The sequence below is a fragment of the Strongylocentrotus purpuratus genome, unplaced genomic scaffold (genome assembly GCF_000002235.5).
Source record: "Strongylocentrotus purpuratus isolate Spur 01 unplaced genomic scaffold, Spur_5.0 spur5_scaffold_18, whole genome shotgun sequence".
Classification (NCBI taxonomy): Eukaryota; Metazoa; Echinodermata; class Echinoidea; order Camarodonta; family Strongylocentrotidae; genus Strongylocentrotus; species Strongylocentrotus purpuratus.
Genome location: NW_022145603.1, coordinates 15,958,862 through 15,977,107, shown reverse-complemented (window position 1 = coordinate 15,977,107; position 18,246 = coordinate 15,958,862). Strand labels below are relative to the sequence as shown.

Sequence of the window (18,246 nt, the reverse complement as noted above, 5' to 3'; positions counted from 1 at the left end):
ATATTCATACTTGATATATACCGTCATCTCTTTAATGGCACACTTCGATAAATATTTGTACCGGATATTTGTTAAGCTGCGCAAATGAATAATACGACATCACTTCACATTCTTCCACTGTACTGAAAGCTACTCTAAATGTCTATCAACATACCTCGTGAAGGACCGTCCATTATCGACAGCATTACTAACCTCTCCGTCATCAAGTTTGAACATGATGGGCCCAGACTAAATGATGGGCACGAAGACATTATGAACTCCATCTTCTTGGGAATGCATCATTGCAGGGATAATGTACTCTGTAATACCTTTCCCTCTCCTTTGCACTTTGTTAAACATTCTTGTGAAAGGTTCCTAATACGTTACAGCAACTAAAAGGCATTATGCATATCATACAATCGCTATTTAAGGTCATTATCATTTAACAGAATATTATCATTACTGTATGTTCAAATGTCAAAACATGTCAGTTGGGAAAAGCATGAAGATTTATTTTCTTTATATTTCTGTGTACCAACTAATTAAAATAACAAATAAACTAATCAGGAAAAGATATCGACTTCAAAGTCAATTAGAAAGGCCATACAAAGTTAATTTAGTGAAAGTGTTGGCGATTGCGTTAAATTAATCTTCAACTTCTTTGGAACACTTCAAAATAATTGATGCTGCACATACCTGGCATGCTTTTCCACTTATCCTACCCTGCGCTTACATCGATACAGATACTCGCAATGGCTTGAAGAGCAGTGTGATGGCTGTTACAGAATGGCTGCTATTGTTGACAATCCTCAAGCATTGGTTGATATATGTATTAATATATGGCAGATTTGCTTGTGTCAGATAATAGAAATATTGTTCTCTATTTTGAACAAAACAAGCTTGCATGCCATTTAAGTTACTGACAATGAAATGCAATATTTTACCTAATGCAAAATATGGTTCTGATCGAGTGACGAAACCGCACTCTCCTTAAATGTTATTTATCAATATACCTATTTAAATTCAAGATGAATCCATGCATGGATTGCATTATATTTCAATATGTACACATTTCATTTAGCGGGTTACCGAAAATAATCTACTTATAATTATGGTATATTCATATGCATCCTAGAGATTTATAACATCGTCGTAACCGCGCATATCGTGACGTTCACAAAATGCCTTCGCCTGAACACGACACCCTCTCCTTTCGTCGCTAATATGGTTGTTTTGCACGCCAGGGTCAGGAGTTAGATGCAAGCCTGAAGCTCTGTCGGTCAATTTCGGTCCGGGCCGTTGGCTCAGATTTCATCGCAAATAAGCAGGTGGTATATAATGATATAAGGTATGCCTGAGTCGTAGCAATGGGTTCGCCACGCACTTAAACCGGCCTGTACTACGCGTGGGAAATCGATCTTTGGATTTTGAGCGAGTGGGAACGAGGGGGTTAAACGCACTTCAGGCCTCTCCGTGCGGCGGAAGAAATGGAAATGAACCACTCCCTCTGGAATTAAAACACAATTATCAGATATCGGGATGGATAAATGTATTTTGTACTCATTGTTGTAGGCCTAAGGGTATTTAAAATCATGATTGTTACGCAAATCATACACAGGTGAAATTATTGAGCGAAAGTTACCCGTGTTGTCTTTTCAGGGAGTAACTTGGTACGGAATAAGTAGTGTGTGTGAGTGTAGAGCTAGGGGCGGTCGGGTGATAGCAAAATCATCAGGTGATGGAAAAAAGACAGAGACAGACAGACAAATAGGGATAAAGAGATAAATAGAGAGAGAGAGAGAGAGAGAGAGAGAGAAAGAGAAAGAGAGAGGGCGAACTGTATGGACGGACTTCCACACAAGGGGGCAAACGGAAGGAGGAGGAAATATACAGAGAGAGAGAGAGAGAGAGAGAGAGAGACAGAGAAAGCACGAAAGAGGAAGAGGGAGAAAGATAAGACAGAATTGTTGAGTGTCAATACTTGATTGTGACGTCGTTCTTGAGAGCAGTGATTTTGCAGTCATTTTGTTTAGAAGCAACATTGGCTGAACTAATTATTATACTGTCTGTCTGGATTGAGCATTTTTTCTTCTTCAATTTCCTGCTGTGCTCACACAAACCATTGAATATCATGAACTGAATAGGATGGCTAAATGATATGGACGTGATATAAATAATAACATGTCAACCATCAACGATATGAGACAGTTTATACCGATGATTAAAAATGGTCCAAAAAACAAGAAGTATAAAACTGAGCTGTAATTCGGCACTGGCAATATTTAGGGAGATCTTATGAGGCCAATGACGTCTTATCTTGAAATGTGACTCCATTTTTTTGTATGAAGGGATGCTTCTATCTTACAATCAATCTAAGCTGAGCGTAGTTTTAAATCTATCCTGAAACTTAGATGACTTGTTATGCACGCCAACAGGGATGCTTCTATCTTACAATCAATCTAAGCTGAGCGTAGTTTTAAATCTATCCTGAAACTTAGATGACTTGTTATGCACGCCAAAGGTAATCAATATTGTTTGTATAAAACGCATGCACAAACTGAATAGAAAGAATAGAAAGACAGAAATAATCACGAAAATGTACATGGCGGGATTTTCTAGTAATGACCCATGTTTATATCCCACTTTGTTTTCTGCTTAACATTATTTCTTAAACTGCCGTCTTAAAACTTACTTTTAATCTGAAATTCGGAATTTGATTTTAAGACATTAAAACGATGATTATTACACCCATTCATTTATTTAGGAGTGCAGTCAAAGATTTAGAAAATGATTCACAAGAAAAGCACCTTTTTTCTTTTCCATACAAATAAATGGTGTGGTCAAGTTGCATCTTATCGTTTGTAGCTTAGACATATCTGCGCTTGACCTTATCATATCTAAGGCGATTTGATATCAAGTTATCCTGTACGTATGACGTAATGCCCATCTTGACTTTCATACACACGTCCGAGGATGCACGTTCGCCTGTTATTCGTCCATAACCCGATCCTGCTTCGCAGTTTGAGTGCTGCGAAGTTCCCTTCCGCACAAAACAAATTCACCCACTTCTCCTTTACGCACACACTCATCTGCGCACGTTTTGAACGTACGCGTACTTACATTGAAGAGCTAACCCACTCGGACCAAAAAACACACGCAATGTCAAATGGTGATATAGGGCCATAGGGGTTACATAATCATTCATGTCCCAACTTGGCATACATCCAATTTGCTTGCCTTGATTCTCTTCATTTTTGGGGATGATTTTCATCATGTATTTCTTACAAGTAATATTTGCACCTTTACAAATCATCCAATTATCACGAGTACTGACCATGCAAATATGCGTATATATGCCGCTTTATTAGGTATACTTGATAATCATCAGGTCCATTAATACTTGATCATCTGGTCATGATGAGTGAAATGTGCATTCGTGTGAGTTATTAATAATCATCATTGAAATGATTGACTCACAAACGATGAAAACCCTGTGCATAGGAATGGATCATTGTATTCAAAATCATTTGTTGGTATGAGAAAATACTTCTATGACACTTAATGATACTACCACATGCTAGCAAAAGAGTAACCAGTAGTATAGAGCTCCCAAATTTATCGTTACGAGAACCCACCTATCTACGAATTTGGCCTACCTTTTGACCTCAGTCTAGATTCGAAATATAAAAAAATAAAAAAGAACTTTATAGAGTTATAAATATAGCTGATCTTCCAGAAAAAAGATGTGAATAATAGAAATCTGATATATCCGTTAAAAATGCCCCAGCACCCATTTTGTCGAGTGAATTACGACTAAATGTTTTGTATGTGAGCTTTATCGATCCCTAGTGTACTTCGACACGAGCAAGCTATAAACTTGGGATCGTGTATGTACATGTCCCTACCTTTGTGCTCAAGTAACATAATCGTGAAGTGTTTTTGAAAAATAAACCCTTTTGTTGCTTTCTTTGCCCCGCTGCACAGACGCTTGTTTTCCACACGTGCAATTCTGCACAAAACAAAAATCTGTTTCGGTCGTTAAAGAGACATTCCTACTGACGCCACAAGTACCAAACTATATGCCTAATTTGCTTTAGTCATTTCCTATTTTAGAAGTGCAGTCAACACTTCAGAGGTCCGGAAATTACTTTGTTACCGTGATTGTTGTTATGAAAATATATCCATAAAGATTAATGTAATTCCAGGACCAACGCTCCATTTTGCTCATTTTATATACGTATTACAAAAATCCTTATAAGGGAGACATTTGAAGCTAGCCACTTGGCAATCATAGACGGGTGCTTACTGTAAATATTCGGAAGTGACTTAAGTTACAACACTTCAGTAGTGCGAGCCACGTGTTTGCTCTTTGCACGGCATTCAACAAACATGAAATCCAATATGTGGGTCACATTTGTGGAATGAAACGATCAGAATAGCAAGTGCCGCATTACTTGTTTTGTACTCCCATGGTAGGAACCCCCTGGATGCGATCGAGTTAAAGTTAAAGGGAAATACAATCCTTGTAACCTACCCATGGGTAGGTTATAAAAGCAGAACAAATAAGATAAATAGAATGGTGAAAGTTTGAAAATAAATCGGAATAATAATGACGACAATTATATATTATTGGAAAATGAGAACACTAAATTAGTTCGAATCACAAATTGGCAATTTCTCCGTGGATCGTCACGTACAACTTTCCCATATGTCGTGTACAAACATTTCTGAAAAGGGCAATAATGCCTTTTTGAACTAGCATTTTTGCAAGCATTATACAAGAAATTATTATACTAGCTCTTTACCACGAAAGACAGAATTTAGAAACATTTTCACTTGTCACTTTAAGAATGAAGTTTGTTGTAACTCACAATGTTTGAGATTGGCTGCACGATCTGCATTTGAATGAGCCTGAGTCGGTCTTTTTTGTATTGATATGTATAACGTGCATCCGATCTCAAATACTGGGAGTCAAAATAAAGTTCTTCATCATGCCCGTTGCACACACGAGGCGTCATTTGGTGACGCAGTTATACGTCAGTGACTTGCGTTATCATTAGCGTGTTACTCAAAAGTGTCATTTTACTAAATGAGCAAAGAAACACTGCGTTGAATTACTGATTGGCTCTTTTATTTCATAAACGCACATAACGCAATCAAAATGACATATTGTGGCAACATGTAATCCGCACCCCCTTTCATCTTTCTACATCAATTTTTTTCCGTCACTCATTACAATAGTACGGGAAGGATATAATATACATAGTCTCTTCATGTAGGATGATTTACTACGCAGGTAAGACGAAGGTCTTAAACTCCCATGTATCAATCATTTCTTCCAATACATTGATGATTAGACCGCTCGTCTTAAATGGAACGAATCGGATAGTTACTTTCCATCTTTTTGTTCATGGATACGATATGCGGGGATCATACACTACTACCAATTAACATGTGCGTCTTTTAAATGATTTAATAGGGGAGAGATGGAGAAGTGGACATAAATCTTCATATATCAAATTATCCGGATACCGATTTATGTTTAACAAAGTCTTTAAGGCAATGTCTATCACAAAGGGAAAGTATAAAACCAGGGTAATCGCCCGCGAGCGTAGATAGGGCACGCTCTGCTTAACCGCGATATCTCTGCCAGTATTCCCAATTTCTTAAAAAGACAAAAGAAAAAAGCTCTTGGTGCAACTTATCGTAGATGAAGTTGTCTCGTTTGGAGCTGGTCTAATTGATTTAACGTCAGGGTACGTTGAAAAGAGATCAAGTATCGGTATTAAATCTTTACACAATTCATCCGAAGTCACTGCGACGCGTGTCCTGAAGTCGAAGAACAACATTCATGATGTTCTCGATCTTTGCAGGAAGTTGTTTGGCGTATTAAAAGTATTGAGAAACCTGTTGTTCGTGAGATCAAACGAAATGCAATATTTAATTGCTCCCTTAAATATATTTACAAATATTAATCTAATACTGAAGATATTGTCGGCGAGGGATTAATGACCATTAGCACTTTGATTATTCTATTCGCCTCACAGCACAGTCATTTGTTTGCCATACGCGTTATTTCACGCAAAACAATCGGAGGATCAAATGACTAAAGGGAATCTTTACGCAACACAATGACTTTGCACAGTTACCAATTTCCGGTCTTGATAAGCACCATGACAACCCATGTAAACACTGGTATAACGGTGGATTAATCTTGCACTGCAAACAATTAAAATATCTTGAAGTTCTTTGGTATATGTATCCCATGATAATTACGAAGTGGCACCGAGGGACAGCATTTGTGTGGCATATAACGAGTTAATTACTGTCACCAAATTTACACGGCGACTTTGGTGACACGACCAAGTAATATTTCAAAAGTATATTCTGTGGGTTTATATTGTTTTTACAGCCTATCTGAACTCACTTGGAATCACTACAACAGTTGGAGTTGTAATTACTTTAAATTAGGATACGTAACTGTTATAACGGGACCTCCCTCTCTTTCTCTTCCTCTCTCTCTCTCTCTCTCTCTCTCTCCTTCTCTCTCTCTCTCCCACTCTTTCGCTCTCTCCCCTCTTCAACTCTCTCTCTCTCTCTCTCTCTCTGGAGATAGGTTCTCGTGGTTGATTACTCATTAAGAAGAGATTGATTAATATGATCACGGTATGTAAATGTATTATGAGGCATTGCTAACTAAGAAAAAAATGATTATTTTTGTTTTTGTTATTTTGTTAGGAATTATTAATGTTTTCATTTAAAACACTGACGTTATGATGTTCTTTTTCCCGTTTTGTTATTGTGTATTGAAATTGTTTAACCCTGCATGAGATGCATCTAATGTTATACAAATCTCTGTCCTGGGTTTTATGTCACATCTTTTTATTATGTTATATGTATACTTTCTTGAATAAAGATGAATAAACAATAATTACTGTCACCAAATTTACCCGGCGACTTTGGTGACACGACCAAATTCAGCAAGAAGTGTATCTGCCTGTATCACGTTTACACCGACTTCATCCAATGCTAGATACGTCACTGTTGTTTACAATGACATAAGTCATTCTCACCCAACTCGAATTAGGGCTTTCTATCAACTTTATCGAATTCTCCGTTGCCTAAAATATGTTATCTGATATTCAATATTCTTTTAAACGTGATTACCACTGCCGTTGAGTCTGTGGCATCAATAAACTCGGCAATCGGTGGGTTAAATTTAATCAATGATTGCATCGTGTCCCTGAATGTAAGCAGAGTCATCGGTGCATGACATGCAACTATTAATTAATTAATTTACAGAGACCCTGAGAAGCAGTTAAAACACCGTAGAGACTCCGCTTTGTCATCGTCTGTCTAACTGCTGCATAGTAATGGACACGGGATACGTTTACTTTGCACCGAGGGGTAATCGATTGTCCTTCGATGGTATCACAAGTTTGTTTAAAGTCTCGGATAGGAATGAGGGAGAACTTGATGCATTAATTGATGTAAACCTTTCAGGACATCGTTATTTTTGTAACGGGGGACTTCCACTTAGTAAACGAAACAATGGCGAGCCATCCTATGCCCGAACCACACCGACAAAACTGGAACCAGACTGACGACAGATCGAACAAAGATGTACTTTACCTCAACAAGCTAAACAAGTCAGTCACGTTTAAGTCGGTCTGACGTTAATTTGACGAAATGACTGACCGAGTAATTGCGATTATCCGTCACTGTAATAACTACGTAATGATTTTAAAAGTAATAGAAGTGAATTTCCTAAGAAGTTACTGCGACTGTGAAAAAAGAACAAGTCTTGAAATCGACATCTCCTACATGTAACCCATACCTCTTGTTTGACTTTTCAGTGACACTATGATATAAGGCCCCCTATACTACATGTACACTACATTGCTTTTAGAGCGCTTATAACTGCCGTTACGGTAGCGTCTCTATGCGCTTAGGACGAAAGATAAAGTAGGGGAAAATATGTGCTGTACATGCACGACTGCTACCTCAGTCAAGAATGCTTTTTAAACAAGTATGTTGTAAGGAGGCCCCTTGTGGTCGAAGCGTCATTTCGCTGACGTATGGTTGCGTCAATGAATGGTATGGTCTTTGACGCACCTTGTTAAAATAATAATGAATAATAATAAAATAGTGGGTTCTTGTATAGCGCTCATGTCAATATATACAAATTAAGGATGAATGCAACACACATTACATTGAATCACTGTTGGCTGTGCTAATTTTCATTTGTAGGCATGATTAGCGCAGTCAAAAACGCAATAGAAAGAAATAACAGTCATTTGGGTTTTCTCGCTAGGGAGATGGCTTGGATAATGCAATTTTAAATGCCTTAAAGGACGCTTCATTCGATACACCCCGCTACTCCGCCGTCGTGCGCATAATTCAATGGTCGTGATGGCGATATTCAATGAAGCTCTTTTGGCGCTAAATCAATACACCTTTAAGCTGTTTTCGATTTTTGTTTAGGCCCTGATTACCAGACCGATACCTCCCGATTGGTAGCCTGTTTGCGAATCATTATATTAGGCAGTAATTCGGTCACACTGCCCGTCCAAAAGTGGGGCAATGAAGTTAGTGAAGTGCTGCACGCCGAAAGGGTATTTTCGTTATGTTTGGCGTGAATGACAGTGATCGGGAAGTTGATTTGCCACTGTATCTGCGTTTTTCTTGACCAGTGACCAAATAGCCCGGATGGAAATGATGGGTATGTCTAATTTGATTCGTTTCTGTCTTTCTAAAGCGTTTGATCAGTGACCAACACCCCAACTAGGCAGGATTCGGAAATTTTGATTCGCTACCATCTCGATGTTGACATCAGACCAGTGATCTTCGACGTACTTGGATACCACAGACTTGAACATGGAGTGAATCAGAACGGAGAGGGGACCCTATCAGAAGTATATACTCTCTGGTGGTATCATTTTATATACCAACTTTACCCTAAATACTGGGACCAAACATGACATCTAACCCCAATCGTGCTAACCATACACCGAACCCTACACGTAACTCTAACCGTAAATCTAATTGTAATTCTAAAACTAACTGTACTCCTGAAACTAACTATATGCCGAATTGAAACCCTTACCCTATATCATAACGTAATAAGCTCCTGAGTAAATTATAATGCACGTCTACCCCATCAAAATGCAACACACGATGAACGACCCGGCTGACTGTTCATAATGCAAGTATTCTTTGTATTTGAATTATAGATTGTCACAGAGTCCGTAAACAGATCAAGAGGTATCTTAAACCTGATGAAATCAAATGTCACCAGACGACAGATGTCATGCTTTGAATAAATAGAGGATGAGTTTCATTTCTTTTTAGAGAGATCAAGAACGCAATACAAGTACCTTCTTGGCTTCTACTCATCGAATATAATAGGCATGCTCTCCGTGTGTATTGACTATGCGCAACTAAAATTTTGTAAATAAATATATTGGTTTAAGAGGTTAAAGTGTGAGATTGCCAGGAAAACCAATTTCCTTTTTTAAAGCGTGGGTCTTTATCCATATTTACTCTGGCATGACTGTAAAACCTTCTTTGCCCCTTTGCAAACAAAGTATGTCATATCTTGAATAAAGATGAGACAGTCAATAAGCACGATCTCACTAAAAGTGGGGTCACTAAGCAAGATCATTTGAAGTCCTTAAGTTTTTCCCACTAAATATTTATATTCGGCGACACCTTGTACCCAGTTTCAACGCCTCGCAAAACTTGTATAACTACACAAGAAGACCGCCATACATTTTTCCAAACACGTAGTAGTACACTGTAAGTTACAAATACCGCTTTCGCGCTATTGGACAAATTTTGCCGAAAGCGGAAAATCACTCTTGGACCTACTTAGTCCTCGCTGTAGACGTGCAGTTTATCAATTATTTTATATTTACAGTGCACAAACACTATCAACTTGGTTCAAAAACTGCGCGCATCAAAAATGGAAGCGGACCGAAAACCTCTCCCTGCAAACAACACTGATTGATTTGAAACTAATTTCACAGTACGCTGCCGATATCCAAACACGGAAAAGGATCCCTCGGCACTCTAGCAATCCCAGCCGAACTCATCAAGATCCTTCTCTATCATATCGATCTATACTCAGACTACTGAAAAAATTGTCATTCGCCAGGTCAATATTAGCGACGGGTTTTTGATAATATCCCAGCGGACGGCGTTTCGGAAGCCCTTACCAAATCAATATTTAAGGTGGTGCGGGCAATATTGTAACGGGTAATTTTAAGTAACCGATCTCTCGATAAATTCTAAAATTCATTGGAATTTGTATTGCTCTCCTCCTTAGTATTTCTCTAAGGACTTAAACAGAGGCTTGTCGCTGTGGGGATAATTAGTATCATACTACGCAATAGACACGTGTCGCCATTTTAAGAAAATAAATCTATTTCATTATCACGATTTAAAAAAAAATTGAATCTCCTAAAGATTGACTTAAATCGGAGAATGTAGGAGGTTTTTAACAAGAGTTTGTCGTCTCCTACCCTTTTTTGCGATTAAAATACAAAATGGAATTCAGCATTTTGCAGTCATTGATAACAAGAAATATCAATATGATTATATCGCTTTTTCATTTTATAATCATATTACTACACACCTGGATTTATATAGCGCTTAATACGAAATACCGACTCTTAGCATTTTACAAATATTTATTCACCGGTCCTTAGATTCATTCACGCATAATGTACACCATCTCAATTCCCAAGGGAGTATTGCTACCATGAGGGCTTTATCACATGATCACAGCAGTTGAGCCAACTTAAAAAGTTTAACAATTTGGATTACCAACAGTAAGTTGTCGGTTAGACTAATGTTCATAATGTACTCCTGACATGGCAGATTTATACAACAAGAGAAATTAGACTTTCAAGTTTAAACCAATCCCAGTCTTCACTCTGTTACTCCGTACTATAAATATCATAACAAGTGAGCTGTAACCTTTTAGATTAATTACATTAGTGGTACATCTCTCGATTAGATCTATTCCGATGGTTGCATTCTCTCTTTGTGTATAGATACAATGTCTAAATCTATTGTCTATTAAAAAGATAAGGCGACCCCGTCCTTCTTTCTGGCCTCGATTTCCGTCTCTCACATTTCTCTCTCTCTCATTATAGTTACCATGTTTATCTGTGTCCTTCTATAAATATCTCATATAGTATTAACCGCTTTGCCTTGTTTTTCAACACTGTCTCCATTTCGCTCTTTTAAAACGTCTCGCTCCCTCTCTATTTTTCATTCGTATTTGTCACACTCTTCAAATTCCCATACCATCCTTTCCATTTATCTCGTTATTTCCTTTTTGACGATCTATTATTCTTTCTACCTAAATTCCCCCAGGCTGAGCAGGCTCTCCCTAATCACCTCTGTTCTCAGTCTGTTCGTCTGTCTGTGTATATGCACACCAATATCTTTCTCTCTCTCCCTCTGTAAACGCACAAATTTTGTAATTTGTCTCTATAAATCAGCATTTCATTTTGTTTTCTCTCTCTCGCATGTACTTAATTACTCACACAATGTCCCTATCTCTTCATCAACATCTTGTATCATGTTACTTTATCCATTTGCTTTAGATAAGATGATTTCCCCTTGGATCAATAACCCCTTAGCAAAAGTAGAAACAAAATGAAGCCGTTTCTCTAAATTGTATGGGTATACATAATGATACTGTAAACACGTTCGTCCTGATTTAATTTTCAAATAAATCGTAACAACCATTACGCAACGTAGAGAAAAGGGAGCAAAATGTATGCATAGCCAAACCATACATTTCGAAAAGACATGTGCAGACGAGCAAAGTGTAATCCAATGGTTAGCTGCTTCTCAACGGGGGTAGGCTGTCATCATTAGTCTAATTACCGAGGACATGCCCTAAGTTGACCTTTGGATCGCAACTGTTACACGCTGAAGGACCGGCAAAATGGCGCCCTAGTTTAGCGCATTGCTATCTTCCGTTTGATGACGTCACAACATCTTTTAGTAGCTACTGAATGGGGGAACATACACGAACATCGCAGCTGTTATTGTGCCTGACACATAAGTTCATAAGAACGTCGGCGGTTTCAATTATTTTCTGAAACCACGACCTTGCTTTCAAGGTTTAAAATTTTCATCAGTTTTGAAATAGTGGTAAACAAATCATTTTTTTCTATTTGTCCGATTGAGTACTTTAATCAATTTATCTTACATAAACTAAAAATATCCCTGAAATTCTAAAGGAAAAAAATAGAAAGATAATGTATGAAATTAAAAGAAGGGAAGCTTAAAGATAAAGTTGAGTACTGGTCATGCGATTGCATTGTGAAAGAAACGATGTGGAATCGATCAGTGAGAGCAGGTTGATCATCTAGGCGTATGAGACGGGGGTGGGGCGGAGGTTAAACCCTCAGAGAATTTCTAAGATAGACAAGAGATGAACGTAAAATAACCCTCCAGACCCCCCCCCCCCCGTTGAAGGTGTATTGTTATCATAGAATGAATTTCTGAAATATTTGTATTTGTGTAAACGTTGAAGACGATAAATGAATGAATCATAATCATATCAAATCAAATTAGCATGATGTATTACGTCATTCATCAAGTGCTATAATATTACAAACAATCAACGTGTATTTTTAAATAACAACGTAATCTTGTAATACGTTCCATGTAAATATTTATACAACAGTTTGGTGTCTCAGGGCCCCGTCTTATAAAGAGGTGATATTAATCGCAACTTATTTGCGATTGACATCAATCGCAGCTAGGTACATAAAAGATACGAGACTGCAAACAATCGCTACTCGATAAGACGGGGCCCAGGTGCGCGACCCGGATATTTATCAGGACAAACATTTAAATGAAATGAAATAGATCAATCACCAGTTCAAAAATATAAATTTAACTAATGACAATAATTTATTGAGTTAGTCGTAAATAATTCAATTTTTGTCACTCCCCCCCCCCCCCCCCCCCCATTTTTATAGCTGCCCAGGAGATGGCCTGCCAAATACTGGCTAACAACAATATATATCTCCTGGAAAACAACGGATATCTCAACTCTAACGGGGCGAATGATGGAGCTGATGCTGAGTCTAACATCAGGGATACCTGTAACGGTGGCACAGCTAAACGTTCCTCGTAAGTTCATATCCCATCTATCCATGTCTGTATCTCTTTTGCACACGGGCATCTTTTCAATGTCCACCCATATAGGTAATTGACGCATTTGCCAGTACACCAGTACACTGGCGGGTCAAATGTCATCCAGTCTCTAGTGCCCGAATAGCATATAAGTATTTGGTGTGTACTGCAAGGTTCTGGAATCATCAAAATGATAAGAAATGTGGCCCGGTATTGGTAAATTTACAAGCTCTATACATAGAAAGATGTATATGGGACTACACAAATGGTGTCGGGGTTACTTACCTTGATTTCCTTATCTTTCTATGCTCATTAATCAGCCAGTATATATTTTCTACCAAAATCTTGAACATTCAGTGTAAGTTTCGTTTGAGATGTGAGAATTCTTTTTTGTTATAACAAGAACTCAAGTTTATCTTTAAAGTTGACTTTATTCGTATCGCACGCTACGAAAAAAAATCAAAACCAGACGTAGACATCTCAAAGGAATCCTATAATATCGCAACCCGACAGAAAGGCACGAAATTGCTTCTTTTAAGTTCCTGGCGTGCTTTGTCTACTTTATCCGAAATTAGTACTACATGTACATTCAATATGAGAGCAGAAAGCTCTGGAGAAGTTCAGCTGACTCGGCATGGGTACGAGCTGGCTATCACTTTGTCAGTCAGTGGCTCATAATGGCAAAAATAACCTGAGGAGACAGACGATTCGATCTTGTCGAAGATACTTTATCCGGAAACGCGGTATCATTTTCTCATGAATGGATATGACATTTTTTTTTTGCTCTATGTCGTATAATTTGGTCACGTACATTAACACTTACAGCTTAATGGATGCGTGCGTGTGGGTGTATGTCAGTGGTTGTGTGTATTTATGTCCTCGGTTGTGCATTAAGTTTTAGGATTATCCTCAGTGTGTTACAATCCTACAAAGTGTCCTCGAGTATGTAGTAACGTATAGATACATGACAGGATAATATTGGTCTTCGATTCACACCATTAACGTGTGTATGTGTTCCGGAGAATGTGGTATACACTTTTCATTCATATTTTTGGCATTTGCATATATCAAAACGTTGAATCTATAACTAGTGTGTGTAACTGCAATATTTCACTTTATTTTGCAATGATTTGAGGGGGGGGGCGGTGCTATATATATCATATGGTATTCATTTAGCTCCTAATAAAACTCTTCTGAAGGATGCATGCCAACATGTGCTAATGGGATTTGTTAATTATCATTAAGCATTTAGCTCCAGTTACCCTCTGACCTTTTCCTGATGAAGTGATTGTGACGTCACATCTCCAATTCCACTAAATTAATCAACGGTAGGCGAGCCCACAATTAATCAAGTAATGACCCAGACATGGATGAGGGAAGTGCCCTTGATATGTGACATTAATGGAACCAATTCAAAAGAGACGTGGACGACATCCATTCCGATGTGGTATATCATAAGGAATAATCATGAGATGGATAATGTGGGAATACTATTCATTAATATTGGAAGAATTGTCAGCGTGCAACGAAGTTCGACTAGACAAGTATTCATTTTACCACCAATTTGCTGAGTACAATGCCTGATAATGGAATCAACTATCAAAAAGCCATTGCAATTACACAGTCTACTATAACGAATTCATGCCCGAACCCAGACAAACACGGTTGACAAACAAACACGGCAAGGGCAAGTAATCATAAACAAACAAAAAGCAACAATTAAGGGAAAACAAAATTAAACAAAACAACACCAATAAAATGGTTAAATAAATACGTGAATAACAATGTAATAAATAAACATATAAATCAAATGAACACATTAATACAAAATATACATTAGTAAAAATAACAAAGATCGGAGCAGGTATAAATAAACATGTTTGATAGTGTGAGTCTCTAGAACCGTCAAGTCATACAAAAAGAAATGTGCCAATTATAGCGCAATAACATTGACATTCTTAACTCATCCAAAGATTTCTTTTCACCCTCCTTCAGCTCCTTTCCAGACACACCGACTAAATATATAAAACAAACAGACGGAATTAAGATTCAGATTACTCCGAATAGCCAAAGTGCCTTTTTAATATTTTTATCACTTTATTTGCGATTTGTTTAAAATGTGAAAATATAATTTTGTTTATGTGAATATTTTTCATCTGTAAATGTGTAACTTTATTCGTAACCTTATATGGAAGTGTAAAAGTTCACTTGCAAATTTATTTAACCCTATATGAAGATTATTTTCTTATTTTGTATACAATGTGATAAATTATGTACAATTTTCTTTATGAGAGAAGAGAATAAAAACTTATGAAAACAAAACAAAACAAAGTCATCGGTCGATTTTGGGTCGATGTAACTAGGGCACTATAGTCTTCTCCTTCACAATAGCATTTAAGGGAAAATTGAGTTCTGAAAAGGTGACAATAATTTGTGAACTTTCTCATTTCTTCTATATCACTTTAATAGGAAAAACAACATCCGGTTAAGATGCCCTCCCCGTCTTCAAAACTAACGCAACACCTATTCAAAAGTTTGGACCTAACCTTTCATTCATGCTATATGCATTTTGCAGTCCTAAATACCCATTTCAGTGTGCAGTTCAAGCGATTTTAGCAAAATCGAATAATTTCCTTGTTATTCTGATCATTCAAAAACCTCCCACAGGCTACCAGTGTATACCAATTCTGGGCCCCGTCTTATACAAAATTGCGATAAATCGCAACTTTTCTGCAATAGATTTCAATCGCAACTTTTCTGAAATAGATTTCAATAACAACTGTGTACATGATAGATGGGGGACTTCAAACTTGCGATTGATTAGAGGTCTTGCGATTAATTCTGATCAATCGCCACTTTTTATAAGATGGGGCCCTGATGTCCTTCATAATCAACCGTTCCCACCTGTTTTCAGACAGTTTCTTTCTCACTGCTCAGTTATCGGATGGCCATAACTCAATTTCATCTTTAAACACCATCTACAATAAGTGGACAGAGGGAGCCTATCTTCCCCGTTCCAATCATTCCCAATTCATTGCAATAAATTCGATTACCTTCTGGAAGTACGACATTGTCAATCGCCCTTGATCGTCAATTAGCAAAGAATCCGGAGTCCGATGAGTTAATTATGAACAGGCCTCCTGAATGCCCATCCCCTCTAATTCAAGAAATTGTACGCATTATTGGATTAATGAAGTCGCGATATGTCACCGGATGCCCAGTTTAGCATTGTATTCTGATATTGTGAAGTAATTTGAAGACAAATACTGTCGTTTGAACCAAAAGGTAAATGTCATTGCGATTGTGTTTACATAGTTTTAAGAGAGATTGTTTTCAAAGAGAACTATAACATCAACATCATGACAAATTTTCACAATTCTTGTCAACTAGTTCATACTGACAGTTATAACATAAATCTTGTTCTTTTCGTCAGTGTCTAGTGGGTTAAAATGTTATGCAGATTGTTTAATGAAGTCAAAAATACCTTATTGAAGCCATCGATAAGTATTGCAAGCGCTACTCACCTATACAACACACACGCACCCCGCACACACACACTTAGAAACAATTGACATACATGTTTAGAAATGGGCAAAACGGATAGCAATTCCCACAATTTCCTAGACCTGTATAAGTGGTACTTTAATACTGCTGTCGATATGAACGAATTTGAAATAAAATACAGTGTTCATTAATTTGAAGAGGAATATACTAGACTTACCTGAATTTCTTATTTTCATGTCGTTGCCAAAGACAATATGAAAGGGAAAGACGTCAAAGAATAAGTTTGCCCTCAGTTGAGCATGTCCGTTCATCATTACACTTGAAATCCGCGTCTTCTCCGTGTACTCCTTGTTATCAAAGTTTATCCTAAATTTCACGTAGTAGGTGTCCTTTGAAGACTGCTTCTCCTCGACTATAATCACAGAAACCTCCTGGTTGTAGAACTGTTTGGCCACCTGGCGCAGTTGGCCTTTGACGTAATGGGTGTATCCTTTACGCCTCGATCTGTAATGCAAGGTGAGGCCTTTGAGGCTCTCATCTGTGCAGAAGAAGCTGGGAGGCTTCATCTTGGGGTAGCTGAAGCGCAGGTACTCGTGCAGGTTGTCAAGACCATTGAGGAAGTCTCCAAGACTCCTACCAAGTACTCGCAGCATTTTGTCATACTCGTACTTGTTGAGGAACTTGACAAACTGGACACCAGTCTCGTCCATGAACTGTTCTCTGCTGTACCCTGTAACATCGTAGACCGCCTGGGCAAGCCGAGGGATGATCTTTTCGCTGTACATCCGGTGTGTAACGAAGGTGTACTCGTGCACCCTTGACTTGTCTCTGATCTGTAGCCATGAATTCTCACCGAATTTCTCCTTGATGAACTCGCACACACTTTCGATCAATAACCCGTACATTTTGAAGTTTCCTAGAATTGGTAGTTTTATGTGAAATCCAGTTGAGCTGTAGACGTTTCCATGTCGTCTCTATCTCAAAGTTAACGTTTGAGTGATCTGCAAAATGAAACAGAAACAAAAAATATAATCATAATGCCATTGTGACAAACTGTGAGAAGATTTGATATGTATATCACTGCGACTTTTCAAATCAAAGGCCATGGGTCGAAGGCTCAGGAAAAACAAATCCAGCCTCTTGTAACCATCTTGTCGCCTGTTGGAAGCTTCACGAGACTGATTGTTCATGAGACCGATTTAAGTTTCGCGGACTTTCGGTGTCTTGAATTTCGGTCTCGTGGAGATTCAGTCTCGCAGACCTACGGTCAACTGTATAGCCTGTATTCTGACTGTACAAATCAGACCCACATCACTCTCATTACATTCGCAAAACTTCTTGAAAACGTACAAACGCTTCTACGTCCTTTACTTGCGTCCCGGTAACGGATTGTGTTCGCTGGATACGAATACCACCAAGGAACTTTACATGCTGAGAAACTAACATCAATCAAAACCACCGGTATATCCAAAGCAACCTGTCACTTTGCGTTTCATGTGATTGATTCTGTATGGAAAATAATACTCCGAGGGCGACCCGGGATAAAATTGTGGAGCTCTAACGTCGGTTTCGGAGGATTACCGCACTGAGAAATATTTT

The 18,246-nt window shown here is 38.1% G+C and overlaps 1 protein-coding gene across 1 annotated transcript; it reads right to left on the bottom strand.

Annotated features, from left to right (window-relative positions):
• Positions 1-12,367: 12,367 nt before the first annotated feature.
• Positions 12,368-17,644, bottom strand: LOC100892109 (soluble guanylate cyclase gcy-31-like). The gene is made up of 2 exons (XM_030988799.1): positions 16,865-17,644; positions 12,368-12,405 (listed from the first exon to the last, which is right to left on the bottom strand). Exons 1-2 carry the CDS (start codon positions 17,550-17,552, stop codon positions 12,368-12,370), a joined length of 726 nt encoding a protein of 241 aa, XP_030844659.1. The 5' UTR covers positions 17,553-17,644.
• Positions 17,645-18,246: the final 602 nt, after the last annotated feature.